General features: G+C 38.4%; 1 protein-coding gene and 1 pseudogene across 1 annotated transcript; one reads left to right on the top strand and one right to left on the bottom strand.

Moving 5' to 3' along the window:
• The first annotated feature begins 758 nt into the window (after positions 1-758).
• On the top strand, positions 759-11,553 carry LOC148695081 (uncharacterized). The gene is made up of 2 exons (XM_088698303.1): positions 759-2,555; positions 11,548-11,553. The coding sequence occupies exons 1-2, from the start codon at positions 759-761 to the stop codon at positions 11,551-11,553; spliced, it is 1,803 nt and encodes a 600-aa protein (XP_088554429.1).
• Positions 11,554-11,667: 114 nt separating this feature from the next.
• On the bottom strand, positions 11,668-13,174 carry LOC148695080 (uncharacterized; annotated as a pseudogene).
• Between the last annotated feature and the right edge of the window lie 6,904 nt (positions 13,175-20,078).

Genomic DNA, 20,078 nt, shown 5'->3' with positions numbered 1-20,078 from the left:
TCAACACTTATAGTTTTCATGATGCTTAATGATCTTTGATTGTATCTTTATTGTGCAATTCACGTAAAGGACTTTTGGAGAATGTTTTGAATTGCGTTGCGCTAACCCATCCAATTCATTAACTTAAGGAAAACTTGACGGTTAATTTAAGTGGACCTAATTAACCCGGGGTGTTGAGTTTCATAATTTATCGAAAGACCAACTGAAAATCAAATTGTATGCAAGTGTGACATGTGTGGAGAAGAACCTTCTAGCTAGCATTCATCCATATTTTCATCACATTCATATTTATATTCTGCCTTTTAATTACAATCTTTGCATTTAGTTAATTTCGTCAAAACCTCAATCCCCTTTACTTTAGTGTCTAATTTAGTTAGGAAGTGTCTTAGTTTGTGTTTATAATTGTTTTGTATTCTTTGAGTCTTTTGATTTGTTTTAGTGTTTATTTGTTTAGTTTTGCATTCTTTGAGTCTAGTTTAGTGTTTTTAACGTTTGTTTTACGTTTTTGAGTCAGTTTCCAAGTGATTTAGTAATCCCTCCTAATCCCCGGTCTAGAACGATCCCTACTTGCATCTTTACTACAATTGTCAAAAGAGGGTTTTAATTTGTGTGCTTAATTAGTTCGCATCAAATTTTTGGCGCCGTTGCCGGGGATTAGCAACTTTGCTAATCCCTTGGATTGTTATTTTTTTTGTTTAATTTAGTTTTTATTAAAGATTCTGACCTTGTTTTGTTTTCCTTGTTTTAGGTACTAGTGTATGACTCGGAGTTCTCAACCGATTCGTGAGCATATTTCGGACTTTGACAACGATTTTGAGAGGACTTTGAGACGGACGAGGAAGCAACACGAACCAAATCCACCAAGCCCGGAATCTGACCTCGAGGAACAAGTCCTAGAGGAGGAGGAGGAACCCACGGCAGGGATTTTTGAGGAACCACAAGTCATGGCCGTGGACACCCGGACACTCAAGCAGCTTGCGGCTTCGGGATTGGGTAATGCAGCACCTTTGTGTATCCAATATCCCCCACCTGCCGAAGGGAAGACAGAGGAGTTCGAGTTGAAGTCAAGCTTGCTCCACCATATTCCGAAATACCATGGGTTGGCCATGGAGGATCCGAACAAGCACCTGAAGGAATTCGAGGTGGTGTGTTCAAGCATGACTCCCGTCAACGTCGACGGAAGCATTTTGAAGATGAAGGCTTTTCCATTCTCTTTAATGGACAAAGCCAAGGATTGGTTGTACGATTTAGCTCCCGGAACCGTCACATCATGGGAGAGCATGAAGAGGGCATTTCTTGAGAAGTTCTTCCCAACTTCTCGAATCATCCTTTTACGTAAAAGGATAAGTGGTATACAGCAAGAAGATGGTGAGTCGTTTCCTACGTATTACGAACGTTTTAAATCTCTTGTTGCTTCTTGTCCACAGCATCAGATGAAGGAGGAGTTGCTTCTGCAATACTTCTACGAGGGGCTCCTACCTATCGAACGTCAAATGCTCGATGCCTCGGCGGGTGGAGCATTGGTGGACAAGACGCCCATGGATGCCAAGGTCTTGATCGCTAACCGAGCGTTGAACGCTCAACAATACGAAGGAGTAGGCCAAAGAGGACCCCCACGGCAGCAAGTGCATGAGGTAAGTTCCACACCCGATATTCATTCACAGTTAGCTAATCTTACTTCCATTGTGTCTCGGATGGCCGAAGGAATGAGGGTGCAAGGACCGATTGTATGCGGGGTGTGTTCGATCCAAGGACATGCTTCTGAGAAGTGCCCACAACTCATAGGAAATGGTGGATGGGAAAGCGCCAATGCAATTGGATTTCAGGGCCAAAACCAACCAAGGAACGATCCGTACTCGAACACTTATAATCCAGGTTGGAGAGACCACCCGAACTTCAAATGGAGGGAGCCCCAACAACCACCACAACAAGGAGGCTTTAGGCAACAACCCCCGGGCTTCTTCACCAAGCCATTCGCACCCACACAAGCACCTCCACAATCTGCCCAAACAAGTTCAGGTAACACCTTAGATAATGATACACTTCTTAAGTTACTAACTAATTTGTCTCAGGGGCAAGAAAACCAAGCCAAAGCCATGCAAAACCAAGATAAGAGGGTGGATCAATTGGAGAAGCAAATTGGGCAGATTGCGGAGTTTGTAGGGCAATTCCGAGACCAAGGCAAGCTCCCGAGCTCAACCATTCCAAACCCGAAGGGAGGCTTTGAAACCGCCAACGCAATTACCTTGAGAAATGGCAAGGAAGTTGGAACCACCCCACAACCACCAAAATCAAGCGAAGAAGAGGATGAAAAGCTGCAACATGAAGAGGAGGAGGCAAGCAAGCCCACGGCAAGGGTACAAACACCCTTGCCGCAACTACCTAGGGACATTAATGCACCCAACTCATCCCATTCGGCCACCAAAGGTAAGTTGGGTTCAAAATTGATTAATTATAACTTTGTTCCACCCGATGTTCCTTTTCCTAGCAGGTTTATGCAAACAAAGAAGGAGGAGCAGGAAAAAGACATTCTGGAGACGTTTCGGAAAGTCCAAGTAAACATTCCTTTACTTGATGCCATTAAGCAAGTCCCGAGGTACGCCAAGTTCTTAAAAGAGTTATGCACAACTAGGAAAAGAATTTCAAACAAAGAAGTTGTGAAAGTAAGTGAAAATGTATCTGCGGTTTTGCAACGGAAGTTACCTCCAAAATGTAAGGATCCAGGGAGTTTTACTATCCCATGCATAATTGGAAAAACTAAATTTGAACAATGCATGTTAGATTTAGGTGCGTCTATTAATGTCATGCCATATTCCATTTATGCATCTATGAACCTTGGTGAGTTGAAACAAGATGGCGTTGTAATTCAATTGGCCGATCGTTCTAATGTTTATCCCAAGGGAGTCCTTGAGTGAAAATGTATCACTGCTAAGGCTCAATTCCAAGCTAAGGTTCGATGAGTTTGCCATTTTTTCAAAAGTGTTCAAAGAGAAGGGATGGAGTTAAATTTCAAAGGGCCGGAGTCGATTTTCAAGAATGGGAAATCTTCAGAGTGTGTTTGTTGTGGTGATCGATAGCTCAATAAAAAAAGCCAAGGCGACGCGTCCACCAATTCAAAAAGCCGGAATTTTCGGCGTAATTTAGGCGACGCTTTCTCGGCTTTTCAGAAGGCGCGTTCCAACTTTGTCAAAAGATTTCTTCTTTTCAGACAACACGTGGAGGCCATCATCACAACTACACATCTTTAGCCGACAAGCGCAAAGTTCGGCGACGCTTTCTCTGCTTTTCAGAAAACGCATGCAGCTTTGTCAAAAGGAGCCGCATCTGCACTACCACGTGTCGTTCAAAAAGAAGGGGCGTCGTTCAGAAATCGAAGGGGCGCCTGCTCAGAAATCGAAGAGGCGTCACTATTTCAAAAAGCCGGATTTGCGGGATCAAAACGTCTGTCGACAAGGGTAAAAGAACAGTACCACCACTTGCTATTATCTCTATATATGTCGACCTTCGTTTTTATGGCAAGGAAAACCTGAAGAAAATGTCCAACTCTCTCTCACCTCTGAGGGCGCACTCCCAGCAAAGCCTCTTGAAATACTCAATTTTTTCTCCCCCAAAGAAGATACCAGAAACCTGGAGTACAAATGAGGCAGAAGGAAACGGTCGATCGAAGCATGTGGAGACAACCACAACAAATACATATGCTGCTTCATTCGCCGTTTCTTCAAAAGCAAAGGTATCTCATATCAAAAAGGTCTAAAGCAAAAGTATCTCATATCATGCTCTTTTCCTGTCCTTTTCTTTGTCCTTGTTCTTACTCGCATGGCAAAGTGAAAGAAGCAATCAGCCGGCACTTGGAGTCAGTCTTCCGATCTGGAGCCAACTGCCTGGAATCTGTTCCTGATTGCTTACCTAGCGTTGCTCTCGAGTAGTCATCTTCAACGGTTGATACACTTCCAGAGAAGGGACCACTTCTGCAAAAGGGAGCGAGTAAGGCAAGTGAAAATGATACATTGAAGCATGTGGAGACAAACTTAGGCTGAGTTATCCTCCAACCCTTTTCAATACGAATTGGAAAGATTGAACAAAGAAACAGACCAAAGGAGTAAGCTCAGACCTTCGGGGAAGACCAAAAGAATCCTGCTGCCCAGATCAAGAGTAGCACAAAGGAAAATCAACGATGGGCGGCAACCAGTTCGAGACTAAGCCTATGGAATCATCCAGATCAAGCCTCAATGCAATCAACAAAGAGAAGACGGAATTTACACTCCATAACCAGATTTGCGTCCCTAAACTCTTCTCTTTGTTAATTACATTCTGCCATGTTTAGTATGTTTAAATGTTTTTTGTGTGTTTACTTATGTTTTGTGTGAATCTATGCTTAAAACATTGAGGACAATGTTTGATTTAAGTGTGGGGGGGGTAACTAAGTATATTTAATGCAAATTCGTGGGATTTTATCACCCATAACTTCAAATGTTGTTCCTTGCTGTTTTAAGGTGTTTTTAAGTTGTTTTAGAGTGTTTTAGTATGTTTTGTTTTTATAACTTCAAATGTTGTTCCTTGCTGTTTTAAGGTGTTTTTAAGTTGTTTTAGAGTGTTTTAGTATGTTTTGTTTTTATAACTCCGAAAATCACATAAAAATTTGAAAAACGTGTTTTAAAAAGCCTAAAAAGAGTGTTTTGAGTCGTTTTTGTGTGTTTGTGTCTTAGGATACCTTCCAACACAATGATAAGGATTTGGTTTGTAATTGCATGACTGTTAAAAAGAGTTATAAACATAGAGAAAAGTTTGATTTACTCTTGGTATATGCTTGGTTATGGTTATAATGTATGACTTCACATGCAATCATAAAAGAAAAAAATTCGTTTTTGTAACATGCTTGAAGGAAGGAACTCAAACAAACGCTACAACCCTGAGAGACTTGAACCTATAACGTTCTTTGGAGAGTATAATCTGTGATTTCTTGTTTTCTAAAGTCGTTGCATGATCTCATTATTCTTTGCTTGGTTACTACTTAGAAGGCGTTTCATCATATAGTTCCAAATGCTAGAACTCATGCCCTTTTCATTCAAAGCATGTTATTGATTTGCATAACACATATTCAAGAAGAAGTTGTGTAGTGACCACCACCATAGCCAAATAAACTTACTTCCCATACTTCGTATTTGTTGTAAGTTTTAACCCCGTTGAGCCTTGTTTAGCTTTTATTCTTTGTTTTCCCACATTTCCCTTACCTAGCTTAGTGTAGGACTTTCCTATACCCTTGTTCTTAAAGTATAGTGAGCATGACTTAAATGAATTCCTTTTGAGTTACATTATGCAAGAAAATGAGTGTGGGGGAGTAAAAGTTTGTTCTTACGTTTATATGTATGTTTCGAGATTCAAAAGAAAAAGAAGAAGAAAAGAAAAAGAAAAAAAAAAAAAAAAAAAAAAAAAAAAAAAAAAAAAAGGAGTGAAAATAAGTAAGAATGAACTCACGAGCGTTGATGGTTGAAGAAAGGGTCCAAAAAGTTGAATATGGCCCTAAGTTTTGTGTGACTTTCCCTTGGGTGTTCAAAGTTGATTTTTGCGTTCTAAAGGGAATTCTAAGTGCCTAATTCAAATACTTTGCTTACTATTGCTTTAAGAATGTTTGTTTATCCTTCACCTTTCTTTGTTAGCCAAACACCTTTAGCCCCGTTACAACCCTTGACTTCTATCTTGAGTGTTATGTATTTCAATTGTGGAGTTTGAACTTGGTATGAGCTTATGGTGTCACTGGTTCTCGCGTCTAAGTAGTAGCATTCCATTCATGAGATCATATCTAAACATGCTTATTAACTCCAGAAAATGCTTTCCTTATTATAACATATGTGAGTGTTCGTCTACATGTTTACATCAATCTCTCACATATAACTAGTGTAGGGTGTGTAGTCAGAAAATCTGTGTGAAAATAGAGTGCATTCTAGTAAGGAATTGAGGAAATTCTCTAAAGGCATGTTACTACTTTCGAAATGTGTTTTAAATGCTTAATTGTGAACTAGTATGTGGTGACTATGATTAAGAATGTACTTAACTGTAAAGATGGCTAAAAATCTATGGGACTAATGATTTTTAACTTGTCATGTGCATTGGAAATCTGAGACGATTGTTGGAAGGTGTAGGTTGTGTTTTGTTCGTTTTGTTTTGTTTTTGGTTTCTTTTGTTTTGTTTTGCTCGAGGACTAGCAAAAGCTAAGTGTGGGGGTATTTGATAGGAGCATATTCATGCGACTTAAATGGCTTGTTCTCGTGCATTTACGTTATGTTTCTTTAGTTATTTTAGTACTTTAAGCTATTTTCGTGTGTTTATAGGTCCAAAGGGCTAAAGGAGCAAAAATATGCATTTTGGAGACTTTTGGAGCACTTTTGGGCTAAGGATGGATAGCTTATGCTTGGAGCCAAAGTGTTGGACGAAATTGAAGACCTAATTGAAGACCAAAGTGTTGGAACCTTGTTCTCTTTAGTTTTAGGACATTTAAAACCTTTCCTAATCCCAATCATGCCATGCATAACACACATCTATTCTAACACATTGTCATTGCACATGCATTTCCTTCATTAGTTAATTCACATGCTCCATACTTATCATCACCACTCATTACTTATCACATATCATCACCACTTATCACTTATCATTCACCACTTATCATATCATACATTCATTTATCACTTATCATAATCATTCACTTATCACTTAACATATCATACACTTATCACTTATCACTCATAATCACCTACAACATCCACCTACTTCACCTACAACATCCACCTAATTCACCTACAACATCCACCTAATTCACCTCCACCTAATTCACCTACAACATCCACCTAATTCACCTACAACATCCACCTACTTCACCTACAACATCCACCTACTTCACCTACAAATGACATAGCCATATGTTCCCTCCACTACTCCTATAAATACCCTTGCATTCATTCATTCATAAACATCTCATTTCATACACAAAACACCACTCCTCATCCATTTCCATAATCCCCCAAACCTCACCTTAGACCTTGTGCTACAACAACGAGGAAGATAAGAGGGCCTAAACGTTCATACAATTCAAGTGTGAGTTGTTGGAATGTTTAGGTGTTTCTTTGATTTCAAAGTTTAAATTTAATTCTCTTTGTTTTGTACGTATGAGGAATGAAAGAGAAGAGTGCCTAAACGTTCATACAATTCAAGTTTGAGTTGTTGGAATGTTTAGGTGTTTCTTTGATTTCAAAGTTATGAGGAACTAAACCCCCTTTAGCTAGGGGGTGATTCGAAACTATGTTTATATTTGCAATATGAATTGATTACCTTTCGTTGGAATTTCATAAGTTTTGATTTCAATTTGTTTAACCGTTTGATTGATAATTTATTTATGAATGTTTATTAAGAATGCGCGCTTAATTTTCATGCATGAATATGACGCTAGAGTATAAGTGAGTTTCACCTAATCGTTATGAACTTATATTCACAAGTAGTGGAGGTTGCTTATAAACAATCGCGTTAAATGAATTCTTGGCACGAGTTTCATGCTCATCATAGTAACGAATGCCTCGTCAACACTTATAGTTTTCATAATACTTAATGATCTTTGATTGTATCTTTATTGTGCTGTTCACGTAAAGGACTTTTGGAGAATGTGGTGAATTGCGTTGCGCTAACCCATCCAATTCATTAACTTAAGGAAAACTTGACGGTTAATTTAAGCGGACCTAATTAACCCGGGGCGTTGAGTTTCATAATTTATCGAAAGACCAACTGAGAATCAATCTTGTATGCAAGTGTAACATGTGTGGAGAAGAACCCCTTGGCTATTCCATCATCCATATTTTATTCACATTCATATTTACATTCTGTTTTAATTGCAATTTGTTCATTTAGTTTAATTTTGTCAAAACCTAAATCCCCCTTTACTTTAATGTCAAATTAGTTAGAAATCAATTTAGTTTGTGTTTTTAAGAGTTTTGAGTCTTTTGAACTTGTTAGAATCTGTTTAGTTTATGTTTTAAAGTATTTTTGAATTCTTTGAGTCTAGTTTAGTGTTTTATATTGTTTTTACGTTTTTAAGTCAGTTTCCAAGAGATTAACAATCCCTCCTAATCCCCGGTCCAGAACGATCCCTACTTGCACCTATACTACAATTTGACAAAAAGAGGGTTTAATTTGTGCGCGTATAAAACTCGCATCACATACCAACTTCAAACTCCACAAATTGAAATGCACAACACTCAAGATAGAAGTCAAGGGTTGTAACGGGGCTTGGGGTATTGGCTAACAAGGAAAGATAGGGATAAACAAAAGTTCCTTAAGCAATAGCAAGCAAAGTAATGAAATTGAGACTTAGAATTCACTTAGAATGCAGAAATCAACTTTTAGAAAAAATAGGGGAGATTCAAACAACTCTTAGGGCCTAATTCATTGTTTTGGACCCTTACTTCAACAACCAATACTTTGGAACTCTTTTTTACCTCTTTTCAACTCTTTTTCACTTCTTTTTCTTTTCTTTTCTTTTTTTTTTTTCTTTTTTTTTCCAGCCGTGCCTATGGCACATAACTCACATCAATAATCCTTCCCCCACACTTATTTTCTACAACAAATTAATCAAAAGGAATTCATTCATGCTTACTATGCTTCAAGAACAAGGGTACGGATGGTCCTAATCCAGGCTAGGTGAGGATGATATGGGTTAACAAAGAACATGGCTAACACGGCTCAATGGGGTTAAACTTAAACACAAAATGAGTGAAGGGCACACGGCTATTTGGTTTTTATGGTGGTCACTACACAACTTCATCTTGAATATGTGTTATGCAAATCAATAACATGCTTTGAATGAAATGGGCATGAGTTCTAGCATTTGGAACTAAGTGATGAAACGCCTTCTAAGTAGTAACCAAGCAAAGAATAAAGAGATCATGCAACGACTTTAGAAAACAATGATGCACAGATTGTTACTCTCCAAATAACGTTTAGGCTCAAGTCTCACAAGGTTGTAGCGTTAGTTTGAGTTCATTCCTTCAAGCATGTTACAAAAACTAATTTTCCTTTGTGATTACATGTGAATTCGTAAACTATAACTACAAACAAGCATAAACCAAAGAGTATATCAAACATCCATCCATGTTTGTAACTTTCTTTAACCATCATGCAATTAAAAACCAAATCCTCATCATTGCGTTGGAAGGTACCCTACGACACAATCAAACACACAAAAACAACTCTTTTTGGGTTTTTCAAAACAATTTTTCAAATTTTTATGGGTTTTTCGGATTTTTAAGTCAACACACACGTCTTGACAACCCAATGTACTTTGTGCTCCATTCAACGGGAAGATGGCATGGTTTCCCATAGATGAGCCGAAATGGGGACATTCCAATTGGTGTTTTGTAGGAGGTACGATATGCCCACAATGCATCATTCAAACACAAGCTCCAATCCTTCCGAGTTAGCCCAACGGTCTTCTCCAAAATCTATTTTATTTCTCGATTAGAAACCTCGGCTTGCCCACTTGTTTAAGGATGATAAGGTGTTGAAACCTTATGCATGACATTATACTTCTTGAGCAACACCTCAATGGTCCGATTACAAAAGTGAGAACCTCCATCACTTATTAGTACTCTTGGTATCCCAAATCTGGAAATAATGTTAGTTTTGACAAAATTTACAACCACTTTGGAATCATTAGTACAGGTGGCTTTTGCTTCCACCCATTTCGACATATAATCAACCGCAAGTAAAATGTAATTAAAACCATGAGATAAAGGAAAAGGACCCATAAAATCAATACCCAAACATAAAAAATTTCAACAGAAAAGATGGGATGTTGCAGCATTTGGTATTTTGCACCTATATTGCCCGTTCTTTGACAACGATCACAAGTCACACAAAAAGTTCTAGCATCCTTAAATATAGTAGACCAATAAAATCCACATTCTAAAACTTTATGTGCTGTTCTTTGAGTGCCAAAATGACCCCTACATGCATAAATGTGACAGAAAGTTAAAATTGAATTAAACTCCGATGCATGCACACACCTACGTAGAATCTGATCAGGGCAATATTTCCACAAATAAGGATCATCCTACACATAAAAACATGCAACCTTTTTAAGTTTGTCACGTTGGTGCTTGTTATGGTTGCTTGGAACTTGTTTAGACACTAAATAGTTCACTAAATCAGCATACCATGGCATACTTACCTCGATGGACAATAGCTGCTCATATGGAAATGTCTCTAGGATAGGCACGGCATCCTATTCATGCACCATATGGCTCAAATGGTCAGCCACCACATTTTCACTTTTGTCCTGGATTTCGATATCGAGCTCTTGGAGAAGAAGCATCCAACGAATAAGCCTTGGTTTGGCCTCCTTCTTCATAAGTAAGTACTTCAACGCTGCATGATCAAAGTAGATTATAACTTTAGTACTAAGTAAATAAGAACGAAAATTATCTAAAGCAAAAACAACAGCAAGAAGTTCTTTTTCCATTGTGGAGTAGTTCAATTGAGCATCATTCAGGGTCCGGGATGCATAATATATAACATGTGGCTTCTTGTTCTTCCTTTGGCCTAAAACAACTCCTAATGCATAATCCGAGGCATCACACATAAGCTCAAAAGGAAGACTCCAATCTGATGGAACTATGATGGGGGGCGAAGTGAGCATCTCCTTGAGGTGGTTGAAGGCCTTCTCACATGCTTCATCGAACTTGAAAGGTACATCCTTTTGGAGAAGTCGGCATAGGGGTTGGGAAATCTTAGAAAAGTCCTTGATGAATCGCCTATAGAATCCTGCATGTCCAAAAAAAGAACGAACCTCTTTGACTGAAGTAGGAGAGGGTAAGTAGTGTACAAGATCTATTTTCGATTTATCAACCTCAATACCTTTGGCCGAAACAATGTGACCTAAAACTATGCCTTGTCTTACCATAAAGTGACATTTTTCCCAATTTAAAACAAGGTTAGTTTCAATGCATCGTTTCAAGATTAATGTGAGATTATCTAAACAATCATCAAATGAATCACCAAATACGCTAAAATCATCCATGAAAACTTCAATAATCTTCTTTACAAAATCTGAAAAGATACTTACCATGCATCTTTGAAAGGTGGCTGGTGCATTACATAAACCAAATGACATTCAACAGTAAGAAAAAGTATCAAATGGACAAGTAAAAGTAGTCTTTTCTTGATCATCTGGAGCTATAACAATTTGATTATATCTCGAATAACCATCAAGAAAACAATAAAAGGAATGATCGGCTAACCTTTCAAGCATTTGATTAATGAACGGCAAAGGGAAGTGATCTTTCCTTGTGGTGGCGTTGAACTTCCTATAGTCAATGCACACTCTCCAACCTATTTGGATACGAGTGGGCACAAGTTCATTCTCTGCATTCTTCACCACAGTGACTCCAGATTTCTTTGGGACAACTTGGACCGGTAAGACCTAACGACTATTCGATATAGGATAAATCACTCCACAATCAAGAAGCTTGATAATCTCTTTTTTCATAACTTCGATCATTGCAGGGTTGAGCTGGCATTAAGCCTCTCGAGTTGGTTTAGTCCCCTCCTCTAGAAGTATGCGACGCATGCAGGTTGTAGGACTAATACCCTTAATGTCGGCCAAGGTTCATCCTATGGCTATTTTCATGAAAGGTCTCCTAAGGAGGATCAGCAATGGGGTAGAATGGGCTGAATCTTCCATGTCAAGCACATAAAAGTCCGCTAGAAAGATCAAATTGTTAACCTGCACCAAAACATCTTCCAAAACTCCTTTTGGATATGCATTAGAACGATCGGCCAATTGAATAATCACACCATCGTTTTAAAGCTCTCCTAAGTTCATAGATGCATAAATTGAGTAAGTCATGACATTAATTGAAGCTCCTAAATCTAACATAGCATGTTCAAACTTAGTATTGCCAATAACACAAGGAATTGTAAAACTACCCGGATCTTTGCATTTAGGTGGTAGTTTCCTTTGTAACACCACAAAAACATTCTCACTTACCTGGACCACTTCCTTGTTCGAAATCCTTTTCCTTGTTGTGCAAAGCTCTTTCAAGAATTTGGCATACTTAGGAACTTACTTGATTGCATCAAGGAGCGGGATATTGACTTGAAATTTCCTAAAGGTTTCTAAAATGTCTTTCTCATTCTCTTCTTTCTTTGATTGCATAAACCTGCTAGGAAAGGGCACATTTAGTGGAATAGAACTAGAAAAATTTGAATTTGGACTTACCTTGGTGGTGTGGGATGGTTTTGGGGCCTTAGGAGGTTGCGGCAAGGTTTGTTCCACCCTTGCCGTGGCTTTGTCCACTTCATCCTCTTCGAGCAGTAGCTTTTCGTCCTCTTTTTGACTTGATGTGGACGTATTTGGCTTGGTTCCAACCTCTTTACCACTTCTCAAAGTGATACCCTTGGCAGTTTCAAATCTTCCTTTTGGATTGACAATGGTTGAGTTAGGTAGTTTGCCTTCTTCTCGAAACTGCCCCATGAACTCCGCCATCTGCCCAATTTGCTTCTTCACTTCCCCCATCTCTTTGGCTTGATTTTGTAATCCCTGAGTCAAAGAAGTTAGTATTTGAAGCATTTTATCATTGTCCAAAGACAAACTTGAATTTGGTTGGGCAGATTGTGGTGGAAGTTACGGTGGTATGTATGGCCTTTGATAAAGCCCATGAGGTGGCTGTCTATATCCTCCTTGTTGTTGAGATTGTTGAGGCTCCCTCCACTTGAAGTTTGGATGATCTTTCCAACCCGGATTTTATGTATTTGAGTATGGATCATTCCTTTGCTGATTTTGGCCTTGATAACTTATGGCATTGGCGCTTTCCCATGCTCCATTCTCCATTAATTGAAGACATTGATCATTAAGATGTCCTTGCATGGAGCACACTCCACATATGGCCGCACCTTGCACTTTGGATCCATCGACAACCTATGACACAAGAACAGTGAGATTAGCCAATTGAGCTTGAATTTCAGAAATTGCACTTACCTCATTCACTTGTTGTTGTTGACATGGAGAGTCTCTTTGTCCAACACCTTTATATTATTATGCATTTAAAGCTCGGTTTGCAATTAAGATCTTGGCAGCCACCGGTGTTTTGTTAACCAAAGCACCTCCCACTGAAGCATCTAGCATTTGTCTCTCAATTGGAAGGAGTCATTCATAGAAATATTGAATTAAAAGTTCTTCCTTCATTTGATGTTGAGGGCATGATGCAACTAGAGTTGTTCATAATACATTGGAAAATACTCCCCTTGGTTTTGTTGAATGGCACTAATTCTCTTCCTCAAGAGAATGACTCTCGAAGTTGGGAAAAACTTCTCTAAGAATGCTCGCTTCATGCTTTCCCAAGAAGTGACGGTTTCAGGTGCCAATTCGTATAGCCAGTCTTTAGCCTTTTCCAAAAGAGAGAATGGAAAGGCTTTCATCTTCAAAATGTTCCCATCAACATTGATGGGTGTCATGCTTAAACATACCACTTCAAACTCCTTAAGATGCTTGTTTGGATTTTACATGGACAGCCCATGGTATTTGGGAATGTGATGGAACAAGCTTGACTTCAATTCTAACTCATTGGTCTTGCCTTTAGCCGCCCTAGGGTCTTGAATGCATAAAGGCACGACATTGTCTAACCCCGAGGCTGAAAGTTCCTTGATTGTTCGATTATCTGCAGCCATGGCTTGTTCTTTTTCTTCCACTTCTTCTTCTTCAAATTCAGCCTCAGAACTAGATGGATAGGTTTTGGATACCTCATTTTTCTTCTCAACGTTCGTTCAAAATCGTTGTCAAACTCCAATATACTCTCACGAATAGGTTGAGAACTGCGAGTCATAAACTAGTACCTAAAACAAAGCAAACAAAACAAAATAAAATAAAAAATCAAAACAAAACAAAACAGAAACAAAAGAAGCACACACGGCACTAACCTTAAGACACACTTTGACACGACACAAACAAAAGGGATTAGCAAGTTTGCTAATCCCCGGCAACGGTGACAAAATTTGATGTGAAAATTAACTTGACACATATTTAAACCCTAATGTTGACAATTGTAGTATATATGCAAGAAGGGATCGTTCTAGACTAGGGATTAACTAGGGATGCTAATCTACTCAAACTGACTCAAAAACATAAAACTAGGCTTAAAAACAGAAAACTAGACTCTAATGACTCAAAACAAGCTAAATAAACTCAAAACACACAAACTAAGTTAAATTGACTCAAAATAGGTCCTAGAAAGTGAGTTGGATGAAAATTGAACTAAAAAGACTCAAAAGACTCAATATGGACAGATTCTGACAAATTGAAACAAAACTAACACAAATAAGAACTAATGGGTTATTTGGACGAATTTTGACCTTTACTTGACTCAAAACACTAATATAACTAAACTTAAATAGATTCTAACTAAGTTAAAACACTAAATATTAAAGGGGAATTGGTTTTGACGAAATTAACTAAACTAAGCAGATTGCAAAACTAAACAGATTAGACACTAAATTGGTTGAATTGAATGGGTAAAGGCTAGCTAGAGGGTCCTTCTCCACACATGCACATAAGCAACACAAATTGATTTCCAGTTATTATCCCTTTAAACCATGAATGACAATGCCCCAAATTAATCGTGAGAAGCACAAATTAACTTTCAGATTTCCTAGTTTCACTGAATTGGATGGAATATGCATCAACAACCAAATTATTCTTATCAAGTTCCCTACATGAACAACATAATAAAGATACAATCAAAGATCATTAAGCTTTGTGAAAATCATAAGCATTGACAAGACATTCGTAACTATGAACTGCATGAGTAGTGACTTTTGCCTAGAATTTACTTTTGCCCAGAATCATAAGCATTGACAAGGCAATCAAAGATCATTAAGCTTTGTGAAAATCATAAGCATTGACAAGGCATTCGTAACTGTGAACTGCATGAACAACATAAATACTTTTGCCCAGAATTTACTTAACACAATCATGACTAGTGACTTTTACTACTTGTGAATATAAGTTCATAACGATTAGGTGAAGTTCCCTTATATTATAGCATCAAATTCATGCATGAAAACTAAGTATGCATCCTTAATCAACACATAAGAACAAGTTTTCAATAAATTAGTTAAGTAAATTGCATTTACAATTCAAGGAACAAAAACTGGAGAAAATCAATTCATATAAAACATATGTCTATGGCTTTGAATTCACCTTCAACTAAGAAAAACTTAGTTACACATGTTCATAACAATTGAAAACCAAATTAAAATAAACATGGAAACGAAACGAGAGAAGAAAGAACTCTGAAAATCTCCAATGGATGTAGATTGCTTGCGGCACAATTTCTCCTTCTCTAATGGAAGCCATGGTAAACTCCTTCTTTTCCCAAGGTTGCGGCACAAGATGTTTTTCTGAATATGTGGTGTGTGGTGTGTGGTGTGGTTGAAGGAATGAATGAGTGAATGGAAAGATTAATGGTTGTGCGTGTGTAGGGTTTTCTATGGCATAAGCATGAATATATATGTGTGGCATGCCAAACCCTAGAGATTAGGGTTAGAACTTAGCAGAAATAAAGGATTAGGGTTCTTAAGGTGTGGCACAAGGCTTGGGAAAGGAGTCATAGCCCAATTAATTTCCGATATGGACTTGCACAATCCAAATCCATAAGGAAAAGGGCCAATTCAAGTCAGAATCCAAGAGGAAAAAGGTTAGGGAAATTCGCCAGAAATTAGGGTTTTTAGAAACTATGTATTTTGTGGCATAAATTGGGATTTCTAGAAAGAATAAGGGGAAGGGTGTGGCACCCTTTTAGGAACAGATAGGGTCTTCTAGAAATCAGGTATTTAGGTCCTCTTGCAGCTAAAAGTAAGGTAGAAGAAGATCAGGCTAGGATAAGATAGGTTAAGGTTTGGATAAGATAAGGTTGTTTGGATAATGTTCCATATTTCTTGCTCTTTCCTTATCTTCTTTGTCTCAAACTTGTTTCTCTAGATTTGTTGCATGTTCTTAGCCTCTTTTGACTTCAAATTCATCCATCTACCTTCCTCCATATGCAAGTTATCCATAATAAGCCCAAAATTGCTCTAAATAGCTCCAGAATGCACTTTATTGCTTCTTTTGCCATTTAAACCTACAAACACACGAAAATAACTTCAAACACTATAATAAATGGAAACTAACTATGTAAATGCAAGAAAACAAGCTAACTAAGTCGCATAAATATGCTCCTATCATTTGGTTTCCTCCAATTGTTGACTTTCCATTGGCTGGGGCGTTTCTTCTGTTAGACTTGCACCAAATGTCAGAATTTACTCCTTTTATGTGGAGTTGAATTTGATTCAGGGGTTGTGGACACTTGATTTTGAATCGGACTTGTGATTTCTTCAAGGGCTGTTGGGGCTTGATCTTGAATTTAAATAGGACCACGAGCGGTTTAGGATTCGAACACATGGCAAGTAGGCACGAGGTGAGGGTGATGGTCTGTTTCTTTGTTCAATCTTTCCAATTCATACTCGAGCAGTTTGGTTAACGATATGATCTTCAAGGGTGGTGGACACTTGATCTTAAATCGAACTTATGATTTCTTCAAGCTCCACCGAGGCTTCTCAAGCTCTTGGATTAGAGCAACGATGTGATCTTGGATTTGACTTAGACTCCTCCGTTTGGATTATGTGGTTCTACAGAGAAGGGCATCGTGCTATAGTGATTTATTATAGCTCATCATGCTGCATTCTTGTCTGCTTGTTTCTTTTGCATAGCAGAAGTCGTGCGCAACCTTTTGCATTTAAATGGTCATTTAGAGCATCACTTCTCAGTGACTCATCCATGCTTGGTAGCTTCAGTGTAAAGAGCCAACATCATATCAAATGTTCTTGGAGTATTCATTGAGGAAATTCGAGACCTATCAACAGCTGAAGACGAACACTTGAAAGCAATGTTAGGTAAGCAACCAAGCAAAGATTCCAGGCAATCAGTTCCTGATCGTAAGTTTCATTTCAGGTTCCGGCTGATTGTTTTCTTTCTCCTTGCCTTGTAGGCAAGAGCAAGGACAAAGCAAAAGACAGGGAAAAAACATGATTTAAGATACCTTTTCTTTCGACCCTGATGATATGAGATATGTTTGCTTTTGAAGAAGTAGCGAATGAATCAACATATGTATTTGTTGTGCTTGTCTCCACATGCTTCGATGTATCATTTTTTGCTTGCCTTATCTTTTCTCTAGGCATCTGGTATCTTCTTTGGAAGTACATAAGCAGTTGAAGAGGAGTACTCGAGAGCGATGCTAGGTAAGCAATCAGGGAAGGGGTTCCAGGCAGTTGGTTCTTGATGGGAAGCTTGATTCCAAGTGTCGACTGATCGTTCTCTTTCTCCTTATCCTGTAGGGAAGAACAAGAACAATTAAAAGGACAGGGAGAAGGCATGCTATGAGATACTCTTGCTTTCGACCCTGATGATATAAGATACATTTGCTCTGGTGTGACCTGGTTGAAGAAGTGTTTTCAGGGGGGAAGAAAACTGAGTATGTTGAGAAGTTTGGTTACAGATGCATTCTTGGCAAGGAAGAAGAGTCAGGCGTTTTGGAAGTGTGTCTTGTCATGGAGGATAAAGCTCGACATATATAGGGATCTTCCAATACCAGGTAGTGGCGGGTGTGACCTTGTCACCCACGCTTGTCAGCAAAAGTGTGGTAGTTGGAATAGTGAACTTCATGTGTTTTCAACTTTGTCAGAGATCCTTAACAAAGTTACACGTGTTATCTGACAAGCTGAGGTTGTGTCTGAAAAGTGTTGACGGATTTTATGCAGGAAAATACGGCTTTTGAAATTCGGAGAGTGGTGTCTCTTCGATTTTTGAATTGGTGGCTGCGTTGCCTTTCCTTTTATAGATGTATCGATCATATCCAACATGCACACTTTGAAGATTGCCCTTTTATGAAAATTGTCTCTAGTGTATTTATGAGATTTTACTCCATCCAACCCTTTTCTTTTACCATTTTTGTTTTTGAAAATGGCCTACCCATCTAATATTTGCTTAGATTTAAGCCTCGGGAGCGATACAGGCGTGCCGCATCAAGGTAATATATGGCGCCTATCTTTCTTTTCTTCGAATTTCCCTCTTACAGTTGAAGACTCCGTGGTGAGGGATGCAACAACGGCTATAGTGTTCAGTTGGCTGTCTAAGACTCCTTGGCTTTCAATGTTCAATGCGCGGGCTATGTGTCTATTATGGGCCAACGTCTACTTGCTCGAACTCGCCAAGTTGAATCATTGACGGCCGAGGTGGCAAATCTTAAACAAGAGATCAAACAGCTCAAGTGCGAGAATAGAGATTGGCACCTGCTTGCAAAAAATTATTCTATGGGCATAAAGAGGAAGCTTGATCAACTGCAGGACTCCGAAGGTCGGATTCAAAGTGACCTTCAAGGTTTGTGGCTGGACTCCAGAGGCACTTTTTGCCTTCGTCATCTAGAGCTCAACCAAGTATTGAGGCTCCGAATAATTAACCTCTTGTGCCTCTTCTCCCTGAAGTTCCGCCAAGTACTGGGGGCGTCACATGAGCAACCTTTGTGAAAGCTAACTTTTTTTTTTTTTTTTTTTTTTTTTTTTTTTGTAATTTCTCAGATACATCAATAGACATGCTTTATTTTATTCAGTGTATTGTGCCAAATACAATAGAGCATATATTTAACTAACATGTGGTACTTTCCTTTTTTTTTTCTTTTCCTAATTATATTTTCAAAATGATGCCGTGCACCATCCCATAACCTTTTTTTTTTCTTTTTTAGATGGTGCTTGATTCACCATCCTCCCCATTTTTTTGTTTCTATCTTTCAATGATTTTGTCAGTACCATCCTCTTTTTTTATTTTTATTTTTTATTTTTTTTATCTTTTTGACTCTCCAATAGTAGCATGCAATTGTGAGTGGCTTGAAGATGGCACGACTGTTCCTCAGTGGGCTTCCTCGCTGTATTGCATTCTCCACATACGGACCATGTTCATTTGTTTCTCTAGAGACCATTATTTGCACAGTCACAGCACCAATACCATTTTCATATTTTTTTTTAATGATTTATATATACATATATATATATATATATATATATATATATATATATATATGCATGTGCTGCATGGGATGAAAGGCAGCCACCTACAGTTGGAGAGGAGAAGCTGATAGGAGCATATTTATGGTACTTAGTTATGTTGTTTCCTTGCATTTAGTGAGTTAATTACTATTTATTTCAGTCTTTTAAGTTATTTTCGTGTGTTTTTAGGTCCTAATGACAAAAGGAGCAAGAAAGTGCATTTTGAGGCTATTTGGAGCATTTTTGGGCATGGATTGGATAACTTAACCATGGAGCAAAGAGGATGGACGAAATTGAAGACAAGAAGGGATAGGAAAGGCTAGAAATCTGGTGGAGGAAGTCCAAATGCAAAGAGGATAAGGAAGAAGCAAGAAACAAGGAACCTTATCCAATCTTATCCAACCTTATCTTATCCTATCCTAGAAACCTTATCCTATCCTATCTCTAACATTATCCTATTCTATCCTATCCAAATCAGGTTAGGACTTAAACCTAGCTAATCAGAGGGAACTATTTATACATTTAAACACCTAAGTCAGTTTCTAGAAGCCTTATCCACTCAATTGCCGCAAGAACTCCATTCCTTGTAGGTTTAGGAATTGCAATCCTTCTCCTACACAAATATCATGTATCCTTGGCCCTTTAGGTTTAGGAATCTGCCCTAAACCATCCCTTCTAGAAACCTTATCTCAGCCCTATACACATGCCGCACCAAAACCTTCTAGAATCCCTAAATCCTAGCCGAACTCCCTATTCCAATTCCCATTTGATTTCTGCCTTGAATTAACCCTTTTTCAATGGGATTGTGCAATCCTTTTCCTTCACTAAGTGTGCCTAATTAAGCCTATATAAACAGCCCTATGCCGCACCATTCATTCAACCACTCACACATTCATTCATTCATACTTTCATCCATCAAACACCACAATCCATTCTACAACCCCTTAGTGCCGCAAGCAAGGAAG

Source organism: Pyrus communis, chromosome 8 (genome assembly GCF_041283825.1).
Source record: "Pyrus communis isolate YQ-2024b chromosome 8, ASM4128382v1, whole genome shotgun sequence".
NCBI classification, from domain to species: domain Eukaryota; kingdom Viridiplantae; phylum Streptophyta; class Magnoliopsida; order Rosales; family Rosaceae; genus Pyrus; species Pyrus communis.
Note: the sequence above shows the minus strand (reverse complement) of the source record. Positions and strands in the feature narration are given on the sequence as shown.

Excerpts from the sequence above, each read along its gene's own strand:
- LOC148695081 (XM_088698303.1), top strand. The coding sequence starts at position 759 with ATGACTCGGAGTTCTCAACCGATTCGTGAGCATATTTCGGACTTTGAC.